General features: G+C 51.0%; 1 protein-coding gene across 2 annotated transcripts in view; it reads right to left on the reverse strand.

The window, feature by feature from the left end:
* Positions 1–792: 792 nt before the first annotated feature.
* LOC101337696 (acetylserotonin O-methyltransferase) overlaps positions 793–15,741 on the reverse strand; it is a 32,595-nt gene continuing 17,646 nt past the window's right edge. The window contains exons 3-4 of one of the 2 annotated variants that reach the window (XM_033849555.2): positions 10,741–10,881; positions 793–4,708 (exon numbers count right to left, since the gene is read on the reverse strand). In XM_033849555.2, coding sequence (XP_033705446.1) covers positions 4,680–4,708; positions 10,741–10,881 — 170 coding nt within the window. In that variant the 3' untranslated portion in view covers positions 793–4,679. Of the gene's footprint in view, positions 4,709–10,740; positions 10,882–12,869; positions 15,718–15,741 lie in introns of those variants that run through there. The other variant, XM_033849556.2, reaches the window with a different exon arrangement.

The following is a 15,741-nucleotide window of genomic DNA, read 5'->3' on the forward strand; positions in this document are numbered from 1 at the left end:
AGGGAGAGAGGGGAAAGAAGGAAGGAAGGAAGAAGAAAAAGAAAGAAAGAGAGAAAGTTGAGTCAGGATTGGCAAACTCCATTGGAGAATGTAGGGGAAATTCATACCCAATACAGGAAGATTTATACTCAAAATTTTTCTTTTATTCAGACTTTAATTCAGTTGTGCGGAATACCTCTTTCCATGGCCACCTGGAATAAATGAGGTGTCTCTGTAGTTGTAAAAATAATGCACAGAGATGCCAAGTATTTGAATAAATTGTAACGTTGTAAAAAACAAAAGTGTTTGGAACACATAAGTTGCCTATACTTATAGACAGACCACAGAATAAGCTTTCAGATTATACAGAGACAAGCAGTGTGACCGGGGATTAAAGACACGGACATAGTCTTATCATCCTGGACACACACGGGTGTAGACACACACGCAGGGTCATAAATACAGACCCGGAGATATCTACAGACAGGCGCCATCCTTGGATTATATATTATAGAACCAGGTATAAACAGATGCTGTACAATTACAGAAGTAATACATGTAGTCATACACTGGTCCAGTCTCCACGTAAAACAGCAGGACAATTACTAGAAGTCATAAGTCAGACACGAGTAGATGGGAAGCCACTTCCGACCCAGAATCCCCGGCAAAGCGAACGCCCCGAGCGCCACCACCAGGCATCTTTCTTCGGGACAGACCACAAAGTGAATATATAACAAAGTGAATCAGTTATACATATACATATGTTCCTATATCTCTTCCCTCTTGCATCTCCCTCCCTCCCACCCTCCTTATCCCACCCCTCTAGGTGGTCACAGTGCACCGAGCTGATCTCCCTGTGCTATGCGGCTGCTTCCCACTAGCTATCTATTTTACGTTTGGTAGTGTGTATATGTCCATGCCACTCTCTCACTTTGTCCCAGCTTACCCTTCTCCCTCCCCGTGCCCTCAAGTCCATCCTCTACGTCTGCATCTTTATTCCCGTCTCACCCCTAGGTTCTTCACGACCTTTTTTTTTTTTCTTAGATTCCATGTATCTGTGTTAGCATACAGTATTTGTTTTTCTCTTTCTGACTTACTTCACTCTGTATGACAGACTCTAGGTCCATCCACCTCACTACAAATAACTCAATTTCGTTTCTTTTTATGGCTGAGTAATATTCCATTGTATACATGTGCCACATCTGCTTTATCCATTCATCTGTTGATGGACACTTAGGTTGCTTCCATGTCCTGGCTATTGCAATCAACGTGATACACCATATTAACAAATTGAAGGAGAAAAACCATATGATCGTCTCAATAGATGCAGAGAAAGCTTTTGACAAAATTCAACACCCATTTATGATAAAAACCCTGCAGAAAGTAGGCATAGAGGGAACTTTCCTCAACATAATAAAGGCCATATATGACAAACCCACAGCCAACATCGTCCTCAATGGTGAAAAACTGAAACCATTTCCACTAAGATCAGGAAGAAGACAAGGTTGCCCACTCTCACCACGCTTATTCAAAATAGTTTTGGAAGTTTTAGCCACAGCAATCAGAGAAGAAAAACAAATAAAAGGAATCCGTGTTGTGCTTTGTGGCCCAATTCTCGACGCCACCGAACGAATTATCCGGAAATTGTCACGCTCGAAAATCTCAGGTAAACAGCTCAGTGGAGAGGAAAGGAAAGACAGGGGCGGGGAAACAGGGAAGCATCCTCTTGGCTAACTGGGGTTGTACCATCTCGGCACAGACGTTTTAAAGGGGAGGGGGAGGCTGTCGACACGGCAGGCCTCATCAACGGAACATCTGTTTGCAAACACTCATCGAAGCCTTCCCTCCGTGATGAATTTCTAGAGACGACTCTGGTCGACAGAGCAGCTGGACGGGATGATGAGGCAGGAGCGCCCCCTGCTGTCCGTCGGGACACCTGCTCGCTCCCACCTGGAATGCGGCTTCCCGGATAGGACACCTGTGTCCTCCAGCTCCCTGCCACCCCTACCAGTGCAGGTTCCTCACCCTCCTGCTGCTTCTCCTGAGGCAGGTAGCAGGAATCCTAACTTCCGCTCCCGGGGTGGGGGTGGGTGGGTGTGGAACTGTCTGTCCCCTGTTCTCGATCCTCTGTCTGCACGGGTTACCCGCCTGTCCTCCAAAGCCAGCAGATTCCTTCTGCGGCCTGGGTCATCGCATCTGCGCTGAGGGGAATGTGCCTACAGTTCTTTAGAGGGGATTTGTTTTAATGATGGAAAAAAGACGCAACATCAAATTGACCATTTTTAAGTGTACAGCTCAGTGGTCTTGAGCATATTCACGTTGTACAACCATCTCCAGCATCACCTCCAGAACTCTTTCATCTGCCCAGACTGAAACTGTCCCCATTAAACACCCACTCCCCAGCCCCAGGCACCCACCCTCCTTCTGTCTCCATGGATTTGACTCCCCTAGGGACCTCATAAGTGGAAGCCTGCAGGATTTGTCCTTCTGTGACTGCCTAGTGTCACTGAGCCTCACGTCCTCAAGGTCCATCCACGTCGTGGCCTGCGTCAGAATTTCCCTCCTTTTTTAGGGCTGAGTAATATTCCACTGTGTGCACGGACCCCATTCTGTGTGTCCATCACCCATGCATGAACATTTACGTTTATGGACGTTTACAGTCCATATTTTGGCCGTTGTGAATAATGCTGCAGTGAACGTGGGTGTGCAAAGACCTCTCCGAGTTTCTGATTCTTTTGGGTAAATACTCAAAGCCTGCATCCTATGGTAGTTCGGTGGTTAACTATTAGAGAAACCTCCATTCTGTTCTCTGCGGCAGCCACACCATTTCACATTCCCACCAACACCGCACAAGCGTTCACGTTTCTCTACATCCTTGCCAACACTTGTTATTTTCTGGAGTCTCTTTTGATAGTAGCCATGCTGAGAGATGTGAACGTGTTTATGATTAATTTTAGAATCTATTTTCCCAACTGAAGTCTCCTATACTAATTGCTGGTAGCTTGATGACTTGGGTGGCGGGTCAGGTATCTGGAGGATGGCTTTACTATTAATGACAAATTTTTAAAGCAATTTCTACTTTTCCAAAGCTAACCATTTTGTAGCCATGTCCATCTATAAGCATCATGAAGATCACTTATTATTCTAAAAAGTAAAATAATGTTCATAGCTGCACTATTTACAATAGCCAGGACATGGAAGCAACCTAAATGCCCATCGATAGAGGAAGAGATAAAGAAGATGTGGTACATGTACACAATGGAATATGACTCAGCCATAAACAAAATAAAATCATGCCGTTTGCAGCAACGTGGATGGAGCTAGAGACTGTCATATGAGGTGAAGACAGTCAGACAAAGACAAATATCCTATGATGTCGCTTATCTGTGGAATCTAAAATATGGGACAGGGACTTCCCTGGAGGTCCAGCGGTTACGACTCTGCACTCCCAGTGCAGGCAGCCCGGGGTTCGATCCCTGGTCGGGGAACTAGATCCTGCGTGCCGCAACTAAAGATCCCGTGTGCCCCAACCAAGACCCGACACAGCCAAATACATAAATAAATAAATATTTTTTAAAAAAAACCCTGCTATATGGATTTACATTTGTTAAAGAATCACATTAGGAAATTTAAAATAAACGGTGCCAAGGTATTGTCTAGCCGAGGGTGGCCCTTTGAAATTCTGATAACGTCCGAATAATACCTGTTTGTACAGCCTGGCACTGAAGAAGCCACTTGCTTCCTTCCTGTCTGGGTCAGCGTCTTGGAGATCATAGATGAGACACTCCTACAGCGTGGGCTCGGCCGAGGGGAATCCCCAAGGGAGGGGGATGCACCCCCCCCCCAGGTCTCGAAGACCAAAGGAAAGAGCTGCTCAGCTCCCCGAAATCAGGCAGTTAGAGAGCCAGGCAGGTATCCGTCACATGGGCACAGGGCAGCCCAGAGATAAACCACAGTCGACCTGGAGGACTCCGTAAGCCTTCTCCAGCACAGTTTCATCCCCAGCATCTCCACAGGGCAGGGGTTGGGGGTGACAGTCCCACCCTGGTGCATCGTTCCAAACAGGACAGACTCCGCTCCTTAGCAAACGTCTCCCTGCATGCATTTGCACAAGCCCGGCAAGTCCATTTTTGCACACTCAGCCCCAGGGGTCCCATGAGATGCTAGGCGTGAAAGCTCTGTAAAAGAGGAGGGTTTGGGGTGTGCTTACTGCCGTCTCCCTTCAATACCATATTTCCCTTCGATGCTCTTCCCATAGACACGGTCGTTCTGCAGGAGTGATGAAAGCCAAAAATGCAAACTTTTGTTTTAATTTTTTAAAAATATTTATTTATGTGGCCGCGCTGGGTCTTAGCTTGCGGCAGGCGGGATCGTCACTGCGGCGTGTGGGATCCAGTTCCCTGACCAGAGATCGAACCCGAGCCCCCTGCATTGGGAGCCCAGGGTCTAAACCGCTGGACCGCCAGGGAAGTCCCTTTTTTAAATTTTTAAAATGACTGTTTATTGGAGTGTGGTTACTTTACGATGCTGTGTTAGTTTCTGCTGTAAGGAGCCGTTAACTTACATGGCTGGATGCATTCGGCCCTCGCACATAAAGGGGTTCCACTTTGTGCAGACTTGGGGCCCCACGTGGAGGATGCAGGAGGCATTGCAATGACCCGGGCAGCGGCAAACACGTTCTTTGGGAAATGTTCATCAGTTCAGCGTACATCGTCGTCCCCCGTGGAAGCTAATACGTCAGAGAAACAAAAGAGAGGGGTTTTCGTTTTCTGTGACAACCTTGTATAAGAACTGTGTGTGTGCGTGTGTGTGTTTTTTAATCCAAAGGGTTCATGCCGTGCTATGTGTTTCAGCAGCTTTTCTTCTAAACAAGCTGACCGGGGGCTTCCATATCACCTCTGACCACGCAAATTCTTTATTGGGGCAGAAACCCTCCAGAAAGAGGTGGTGTTTCCGGCAATGGCTCCAGGGCCCTGCTGCGAGAGATGCAGCCGGCCCTACTGTACACCAGGCCCAGGGTGTCTCTCCACGGGACAGGGTGTTGGCGGGGGGCAGTGTCCCCTCCCTTACTTAGAACCTGGAGAATGATGCCTTTTATTCTTACTTTGTAATCGCCCTTCACGGGGGAAAATGATGAAAAGGTACTTGTTTTCGTGAAACCTAACATTTTCGGGGGCAAAGGCATAAAGTGTGTGTGTCTTCTCCGTTTACGGCTACCCCAGCCTCCTCTGGTTGGTGACTGCCTGGTCCGTGGAGCCAACGTCCATTAAACCACCCAACGGCGCCATCTGCTGGCAGACAGGCATCCCGGTCCTGCCCCAAGTGATCCGGCGTCGCCGTGGCAACGGGAGGATGTCTCCCCTCCAAGGCTCCAGGCTGTCCTGAGAGGTATTTGGGAAGAAGCCAGAGCAGGTGATTCCCGGCGCCCTGGAGGGTCCTTCCTGCTGAGTCCACCCGGTCCCTCCCCAGGCCACGGAGCTGGACCAACGCTGGGGAGCACAGTCTGGGACCAGCAGCTGGCTTTCCATCATCTTCTGAAGAAGGTCTTTCCAATACCTGTTTCTCTTCCTACCCCCAAGGAGACAGTGTGACCCTCCCAGAGCCCTCAGCTCAGGAGGACTCTTAAGAAATCTACGCACCCCTAAGAGCCAGTCCTGTCGTTACAGCCACGACTATCGGGGAAGCTGCAGTGTGACCACATCCTAACCCAGTCTCCCTAGCCCGGCACTGTGGGCACTGGGGGCTGCTGGGCCACTCTCTGATGTGGGGTACCCTGTGCACTGTGGGGTCTCGGGCAGCATCCCTGGTACCCAGTTACCAGCTGCCAGCAGCGTCCTCCAGTCCAGCGTGACAGCCCAAGACGCCTCCAGACACTGCCAGGTGTGTCCCCAGCGGGGGGCGGGGGGCAAAATCACCCCAGCTGAGAAGCATTGGTTGGACATAGTGAAAGAATCGCAGGGCATTTAAGACAAACTTTAGAGATTACCCAGCCCTGTCTGTTAAATTTGAAGGGTGAGGGTGCAGAGAAGGTAGGTGACGTGCCCGAGGTCAGCTTCCTGCTGGCTAGAAATTCCGGACCTGCAAAGCCGTGCTCCTCTGCTTCCGAGGGCTGCCCCCGCCTTCAGCACCATCAACGGCTTCCCTTACAGAGTTGCGGCCGTCCAGAGATATATGCAAACCGGCAGGCGCTGTGTTTGCATCTCAGACACAAGGGGGGTGAGCAGCAAGATGACCGTGGTTGCTGTGGGCAGCGGCCCCGGTGCCAGGTCCCTCCCGGGCGTGGCTTCACCCAGGAAACACGGTGGCTTTATTTATTTATTTTTGTAATTTTTTTTTTTAAAAAAGAGCATAAATCAGCTCTCCTACAAGAGCTGGGGAGAAATATGTGTGAGGGGGTCAGATTACAAGCTGGACTTCTCTGCATGGACTTTTCATCAGCATTTGGTTTTCGAATCATGCAAATGTGTTAGTCCTCCAAGAATTAGCACATAAAAATCAGAGGCAAGGCCTAAACACTGGAAGCAAACCAAAGACCACGAGCCGATCGATCGGCGACACCACCTCCGGGCGACAACCGCAGTTTCTGTGACCGTGGACGCACCAATTCGTGGATATTCTAAACAGAAGAACTGCAGACAAGCCACAGCACGGCCTGGCAGTTCTCGTTTGCAGTAACCTTGGTTTTGCTCCTTTGGGATGACGTCATGTACAGATCAGGACAGGCAAACAAGTACTATTGATGATCTTAGGAGCATGGCTCCGGGCGTAGGACACCACACAAGGACGGCGTTAGAAACACTGAGTAACTGCGCGGTAACGTCCCTATGGATGGAAATGTAAATAATTCAGCGTGTTCAATCCATTTCCCAGCTCTCTCCACGGAAGGGGTCTAGAAACACTGCCCTCCCAGCAATGGCAACTCCGCCTCTGAAAATGATTCCCCACCAACAGAACCACAGTTTCTGGGGGAAATGGACGATTCTGGAGAGGGAGAAGCAATGCAAAAGCCTGAGACGTGGTGACGTCCCGAAAGCAAGGAAACCTTCAGCGGTCGGCTGCGACTGTGACCTCATCACACACAGAGGCTGTGCCCACGCCCTCGTGGACCCTTAGCATCATGACCTCACAGGATACTGTCCCCATCACACACAGCGGCTACCTCCAGCTTTCGTTGGGATACGCTGCAGAATGGTTATCCATGCCATTTTTTTTGTCGGTTTTAATTACTGCTGTGGAAGGAGAGCCATTTGGTTGGACGACCCCCCTTACCTGTGACATGAACTCAGTCCCTGGCACCCCAAGGAGAGTCTGCCAACCCTGCCCCGAGTTGACAGCACAGCGACACCCAGCCCTACCACGCATCTGTCTTGCAGGCTTGATAGGTTCTCACCAGCAGGTGTGAACACTTCTCAGCCGTCCAGTCATGCAGGGCCCTGGCCAGGATGCACAGATCCGGCTCTGGAAGGCAGTCTTTAAAGAAATCTCCTGTGACCCAGGGCGAGTGCCCTGGGGTCAGCCTGCATCTCAATCCCGTTGGACCACACCAACACCCAGCAGGGAAAGGCCACCTGTATGGACCGAGCTTTCCCAGATCTTCCCAGCTGGTGACCTTTCAACCAGCCCCTGAACAAAAAGAAATCTCAGTGAAGACAGGACCATTCTGAACGATGTTTGGGGGCCCCTTTCCCTCCATTAGATCTGGACAATGGTTTTATTTTTATTTTGTTTCCGAAGGTCCCGTGTAAACAGACAGCATCCTTTAAGCCATGGATTTCAGGAGGTCCCTGGCAATGGATCAGAAGCTCCATTCCGATGAGTCAAACTGGACCAGCAAGGTCCATACGTGTTTCCCTGACTGAATAAAGATGCCCACGAGAGACTCTTACCTGTAGGTGATGGCCAACACTCAACTCTCCTACCATTTTTCCTGCAAGAAGTATCAATGTGGGAAGAGAGCTTGGATAGCGCTGAGCCGTACAGGGTTACCTCAGCTGACCTGTGTGGTCCATACTCTGCAAATTCACGGGAATTGGGGAGGATGTCTTGGATGACATAGATGCTATCCCCTGGATCTCTTTCTTGTGCTGAGTGTCCCCAGGAAACATGGACCCCAGAATATTCCCCCATGAGACAGGGCACGGAGAAGGAGGTTCCTCCAAATGGGTTTTCTTCCACTCAGTGAAGAAAGACAGGGGTTTTTCTTAGAAAACTATGGCCCAAGGGCCAAATTCGGTCAGGCGTCTGTTTGCCTACAGCCTGGAGAGAATGCAGACCCAGGAATGAAGGTCGACATGCCTGCACCTTCTACCAGCTGCCCTTGGGGGCCAATCGCAGACACCCAACCTCAACGGGGTAACAGCACATAATAAAGTAGAATTTCACTTAATTCCCCCAACCTCCAAAGTCTGCTTGTTCACCCCATTTTCCAAATGAGGCACCGAAGTAACACTGATCGTGTATCTCCAAGAAGTAGGAGGAAGACTCCCCAGGGGTGGGATTAGGGTTAAGATCAGGGTGAGGCACTGCCTCTGTGCACAAAATTTAAGGGGCCCCAAAACTTGGTATTTTAATACAATGGCTTTAGAAATCAACATTAGGGACTTCCCTGGTGGCACAGTGGTTAAGAATCCACCTGCCAATGCAGGGGACACGGGTTCGAGCCCTGAGCCGGGAAGATCCCACATGCCGCGGAGCAACTAAGCCCGTGCACCACAACTGCTGAGCCCGCGCTCTAGAGCCCGCGAGCCACAACGACTGAGCCTGCGAGCCACAACTACTGAAGCCCACGCGCCTAGAGCCCATGCTCCGCAACAAGAGAAGCCACCGCAATGAGAAGCCCGCACACCTCAACGAAGAGTAGCCCCCGCTCGCCACAACTAGAGAAATCCCGCACGCAGCAACGAAGACCCAGCACTGCCAAAAATAAATAAAAATTAAAAAGAATTTTTAAAAAATCAGCATTAAGCCCCCCACACCCCCCAACAAATTCCTGATGGTCAAAATTTCAGAATTTTAAATATTTATTTTTATTTATTTATTCATTTAGGCTGCACCGGGTCTTAGTTGCAGCACGCAGGATCTTTAGTTGCAGCGTGCAGACTTTTTAGTTGCAGCTAGTCTAACTGCGGGGTCTAGTTCCCCGACCAGGGATCGAACCTGGGCCCCCTGCATTGGGAGTGTGGAGTCTTAGCCACTGGATCACCAGGGACGTTCCCAAATTTCAGAATTTTCAATAAAGATGGTATCCAGCCCTTGAAGGACACGATTCAGCACATTCTTGTCACCTTGAAATCAGCCTATCGGATCCAGAGCTACTCAAAAGGAGATGATCCTTCGTCTGGATCAGTCAACATTTCGGGAGTGTCTACCCCACATCTGGCCCCAGATGCAACGCTGATGGCCTGTCCCATGAGATGCCATGAACTTGGCGGTGATTTTTTTTTAAAGATCTTTTGCTGTAGATCATTTTATTGAATTTGTCACAATATTGATTCGGTTTTATGTTTTGGTGTTTTGGCCATGAGGCATGTGGGATCTTAGCTCCCCGACCAGGGATCGAACCCGCACCCTCTGCACTGGAAGATGAAATCTTAACCACTGGACCGCCAGGGAAGTCCCGTGCAGGTGATTTAAAAAAAAAAAAAACATAATAGCGAGGGACTTTCCTGGTGGTCCAGTGGTTAAGACTGCACGCTTCCACTGCAGGCGGCACAGGTTCAATCCCTGGCTGGGGAGCTATGATCCCACAGCCGTATGGTGTGGCCAAAAATAATAATCATCATCATAGTGAATTTACAGCAGATCTAAGAGTGGATGGAAATGATATCCCCACCTGGTGTTTTTCTTCTGAGCGAGCAGAAAAATAGCACCACGAAAGGCTACTTTCCTCCATAAATGGAGGTACAGGGCGTCTGCTGGTTAGACCTTAGTTCCTGGGACAGCCCATCTCTGGGAGCCGCACCCCACGTTTCCAAAGCAAGAGGAAGTCCCTTCCAGCTCTCGGCAAAGCTGCTGTGGTCTCTGAGCCTTGGAAAGCCCGAGAACCTTCTCAAGCTTCTGCGTCAGGAACTGACCCCTGACCCTACCTTCAACCCACATCATTTACTGTCATTCATAAGTGACCTGGATTTAGATGCCTGTGTGGGTGCCCTGCGGTGGCCGTAAGAAATGGCCACAGACCAGGAAAACCACCCTCCCCCATCCTGGAGACCAGACATGTGAGGTCAAGGTGTCCCAGGGCTGCGCTCCCTCCAGAGGCCCCAGGGGAGGGTCATTCCTGCCTCCTCCAGCTTCTGGGGGCTCCAGGCGTCCCTGGGCTTGTGGCCGCGTCCCTCCTGTCTCTGCCTCCATCTTCTCGGGGCTTCTCCTCTGTGTCTGTGTCTCTCCTCTTCTGTGTCTTAGAAGGACCCTGCCATTGGATGTAGGGCCACCCTCCTCCAGGAGGACCTCATCTCAGACCCTTCACTTCATCACATCTGCAAGGACCCTATTTCCTAATAAGGTCCCATTCGCAAATTCTAGCTGGACATGAATTTTGACAGGACAGTGTTGAACCCAGTACAATACTCAAGAAAGAATTAATTGCAAGAAAACAATATACCCTCCCAGAGTTTTCCATCTGTCATGACTCACAGTTCTAGGTTGAGGGGAAGTATATTTGGAGGGTGAAGGAACCCACTCTGACCATCCACTGCCGCCTTCTCCCACGCCCCCCCGGGACGCATGTTTCCCCGTGGACACAGACAGCACTTGGAAACCCACCTTCACAGAAGCCGATCCGTTCATCCTCCGGGAATGAGAAGTGCCTCTTTGCCATCTGGACCACGTCCGGGATGTCAAACACGGTGACCTGAGACCCCGGGTACAGAGACATGCACGCCTTGGCCAGAGCCCCGGAACCACCTGCAAGCGGACACAGGACGTGACAGGGTGGGGACCTGGGTGGTACCCACACTCTGGTCTCCATAGTTACGGGCTCACCTACAAGCCCTGGAATCTAGGGGGTCTTCCTGGTTGGGCCAACCCACATGCCAACCTTCCACACAGACTCTGACCTGACTGTGTCCTCTCGTGCCAGGGCATCTGTCCACCCGAAGACAACAGCCAAGCAGAGGAAGCCCTGGGCAAATGCTGGAGTGAGATGTGCCCGTGGATCCCTGTGGGGGACATTTCCAGGGGACGCCCCAGTGAGAAACAAGGGGGACCCTCCCAGACGCCAACGGCATGCACGTCCCAGGTCCTGGAGACCCTCCTGTCTTGCGTTTTCACGCCCAGCTGGCCCCAAGGCAGAGCAATTGCAAGTCTGCTCTTGCCTAGAGGAACCTGCTACCAGCGAACATGGCAAAGACACCCCGTGTGCACCAGAGATGATTTTCTGAAGCCTCACATCCCTACCCGAAGGGCGACCCGTGCTTTCCGTCCCTCCTCTATGGGAAGGCAGTGCTGGGTTGGGAGGGAGCTGCGGGGTCTCCTGAAACCAGACCGAGGGTTGGTGCTCACCGCTGCCGTTTTGCCCTCAACCGAGCCCCACTCCCTTATCCCGTAAGACAGGGAGGGCGACCACCCACCCAGTCCTGCGTCTGTTCTGGGAGCTTCCCAGTGTCCAATGTGCAGGCGTGGCCAGGCTTCCTTCTCATCCCCACCAGCATCACAACGGAGGAGTGACATCTGCCCCCCAGGACCCCAGTAAACTCTCCTGATCCTTGCAGGCTCACACGGTGTTTTCCTCCACCAGGAAGGCAGCGTGAGAAGACTCTGCTCTCGGAGTTTCAGCAGACCAGCCTGCAACCCCGCCCAGAGGATTCTCACTGCTGTCTACACGGAGAACCACATCTGTGTCCCACGCCCTTGTCCTTGGAGCCGGTGCTAGTTAGCGGCAGTGAAAGGAGCTGGGACCACAACAGCCTTCGGGAAGTGACAGGAAGATGCTCCCCACTGTCCTACTGGGATATCCATCTTCTTCCTTCACTGGGTCACTGGGAACTATTAAAACCAGGGTGTCCTTGTGCACTGTTGGTGGAGATGTAAATTGACGCAGCCACTATTGAGAACAGTACGCAGGTTCCTCAGAAAACTACAAAATAGAGTTGCCACATGAACTTGCAATTCCACTCTTGGGCGTGTATCCGGAGAAAACCATAATCTGAAAAGACCCCAAGATGCACCCCCAACGTTCACTGCAGCACTGTTTCCATGCAGGACATGGTAGCAACCTACATGTCCACTGACAGAGGAATGGATAAAAAATATGTGGTGCATATATACAGTGGAATACTACTCAGCCATAAAAAAGAATGAAATGATGCCATTTGCAGCCACATGCACGGACCTGGAGATTACCATACTAAGTGAAGCAAGTCAGAGAAAGACAAATACCATATGATATCACTTCTACGTGGAATCTAAAATATGACATAAATGAACTTATGTATGAAACAGAAACAGACTCACAGACACAGAGAACAGACTAGTGGTTGCCAAGGGGGAGGGGGTGGGGGAGGGAAGGAGTGGAAGGTCAGGATTAGCAGATGCAGCCTCGTATATATAGGATGGATACACAGCAAGGTCCTACTGCAGAGCACAGGGAACTACATGCAATACCCTGGGATAAACCATCATGGAAAAGAATATTAAAGATTGTATAAATATGTATAACTGAGTCGGTTTGCTGCACAGCAGATGGTAACACAACACTGTCAATCAACTACACTCCAATAAAATTTTAAAATATAAGCATAACCCTATCAGAGCAGGTGCTTGGGACCTGCCTGGCGGTCCAGTGGTTAAGACTCCTGCACTTCTACTGCAGGGGGCTCGGGTTCAACCCCTGGCTGGGGAGCTAAGAGCCCGCAGCGAGGCCAAAAAAAAAAAAGCAGGTGCTTGGCGTTACCTGTAGATGGCAGTGAAGAGCTCCTCGGAGGGAACCCCAAAGGCCTTCAGATACTGGTTCCTCCTGTCTCTGAAAACGGGGCGGGCATCACTCGGGTTCCGAGACTTTACTGCACATTAGGCACCGCACACTGGTGCTCACAGACCCTATCCTTACATCGCAGACAGAGCAAACAGGAAACAAGTAACCCAAGACACTCACGAATTCCTTTCTAGTTTGCAAAAAATAACTGCACATTCAGAGCTGCACGTTACCCGTCTAGCAGGCCTCTCTGATGTGAGGAAAGAAGAAACGAGGGACAGTCTAAAGACGGTGTAAAGATGCCGTGAAATGAGGCGATGCCTCGGTCCAGGAGGACTCAGCCCCTGGCACCTGGGGATGGGGCCGTCCTTGTAGCTGGAGGGCCAGCGGGTCTACCCACAGCTTCCTGCTACTCCCCTGAGGCTGGTGGGGGGGGATTTCTGGGTCCTCCTGGGCCCCGCTGCCTGATGTACAGGCGAGCTGGCTCCCTGCAGTGTGTCCTCCTTCCATCCTGGATCTAGTCTGGCCGCAGTCAGCCCCCTGCTCCTTTCATGGATATGAGGTGACCCAGCCTTCGGTCAGGTGAGGCATCTCTTTCCCACCTGACCTTCGGGAGACACTGATGAAAAATACACAGCAGCAGAAATGCGTGCCTCCGCGTGGGACCCAGATACACCAGCACGAGGCAGGAGGAAGAAGCCTGTTACTCTCCGTTGCTCCGAAACCAGAGGCTCCTTTTGCACGTGGGGCAAAGCACTGAAGTCCCTCGGACCGACTCCAGAGGGTCCAGCAAGGGCTGCGGAGATGTGGCGGCGCCGCTGGTTACTCGCACCCTCGGGCGGAGTCCACTGGGCTGTGTCCAGCTCCTCAGGGCTTCCTTCTTTAACTGAATGGGCCCCAGGGTCAAAACCTCAGGGGGCGTCCCCTTAAAATCGCGACATCCTGCTTCTCGTAAAACACAAAGCTCGGAAGCTGGGGCGCCTGTCACCCCACGGTCGCGTGGACACAACTCGTGGGAGCTGACGGGGGGCTGGCCCCTTAGACGGGCGTCCACGCTCTGCCGTGCCACTGCCCCTACTGTGCCCTCTTGTCTGGTTGTGACACGAGACCCCTGACGCTTTGGTCTCCCTCAGAGACTCACTGAGAGTCCCCTTGGCTCCAAGCTGTGGGCCCGACCCTGACGCACTTTACGCACCGGCCCTGGGCCACCTGGGGACGCTCAGAACAGCATCGACGCCACGTGCGCGGTGAGTCTCACGTGGGTGTGATTTTGGAAGAGAAACGTGAAATCAAACAGTGACGATAAGCGTGAATCTGATGAGCTGTATCTTTTCCAAAATCAGCGGCAGAACTGGGTCCTCGGGTTCTCACGGCTAAGCTACCGGAGGCTCGAGATGGGGTTTAAGTTAAAATAATTAAGAAAGAAAATGGAGAGCCACGGTTCTCAACAATGTCAATGTCTTCAGTTGGTTGTCACAACTGGGGAAGGGGGAGCTCCTGGCACCCGGTGGGTGGAGACCAGGGAAGCTGCTGCACAGCCCACAGGGCCCGGGACGTCCACATCAGAGGGTCACCCAGCCCCGATGTCAGTCGTGCTGAGAAACCCTGACCTAGCATCAGAGATTCTCTCTATCAGTCACCTATTATAATTCCACTAGCTATCACTTATTGTCTATCTATCTATCTATTCAGCCAGGGTTCCCCAACCCCTGGGCCGTGGACCAGTACCGGTCCATGGCCTGTCAGGAACCGGGCCACACAGCAGGGGGCAGACGAGCGAAGCTTCATCTGCCGCTCCCCACGGCTCGCATTACTGTCTGAACCATCCCACCATCGCTTGCGTTACTGCCCGAATTATCCTGCCAGCCCCTCGCCCCGTCTGTGGAGAAACTGTCTTCCATGAAACCGGGCCTGGTGTCAAAAAGGTTGGGGACTGCTGTATTCATCTATCTCTCTATCATCTATCTAGACCCACCTATCAATATTTATCATCTTCTATCAGTATTTACCAATAATGTCCATCCATCATCATCTATCTCTCAAACTATGCATATTACCTATCAATCATCTGTCAATATCTATCATCTATTGATCACTATCTATCAGTACTTATCTATCAGCATTTATCTAACAATATTTATCAATAACATCTACCTATAGATTCACTATCTATAGATCCACCTATCTACCTGTTATCTATCCATACCTAACAATAGCTATCATTTTATCAATATCTATCTATATCTATCAATCACCTATCAAACTGTCAATATTGTCTATCAATCATCTATCATCTATAATGTATCATTACTTATCTATCAGTATTTATCTAATAATATTGATCTACCAATATCTATCACTTACCTATAGCTCTATCCATCTGTCTCTACCGTAGTGATTCCCAGTTACAACTGATTTTGCCCCCAGGAGACACCTGTCAATGTCTGGGGACATTGTTGGTTGTCGCACTGGGGGGAGGGGGTGCTCCTGGCACCTGGCGGGTGGAGACCAGGGAAGCTGCTCCGCCCCCCACAGGGCCCAGGACGCCCCACATCAGAGGCTCACCCAGCCCCAGATGCCAGAGGGGTGAGGCTGAGAAGCCCGGTGTGCGGCACAGCCATCGCACGCAGAGAGCAGCACGCAGGGTTTCCCACCGTATGTTCCAGATTATCTTCCTGCTTTGCCCTGGGGCGCCCCCGCTTCCCCTGGAGACTCCTGAAGCACAAGGATTCTCATCACGACATCATTAGAGTAATCCCGTCGGTCGACACCAGGTGACCTCACACATCTGCTCCGGATTCCCAAATCTAATGATGTCGCTTTTTGTTCTGCAAGAAACCCGGCATTTCGAT

Source organism: Tursiops truncatus, chromosome X (assembly GCF_011762595.2).
Source record: "Tursiops truncatus isolate mTurTru1 chromosome X, mTurTru1.mat.Y, whole genome shotgun sequence".
In the NCBI taxonomy this organism is placed as follows: Eukaryota; Metazoa; Chordata; class Mammalia; order Artiodactyla; family Delphinidae; genus Tursiops; species Tursiops truncatus.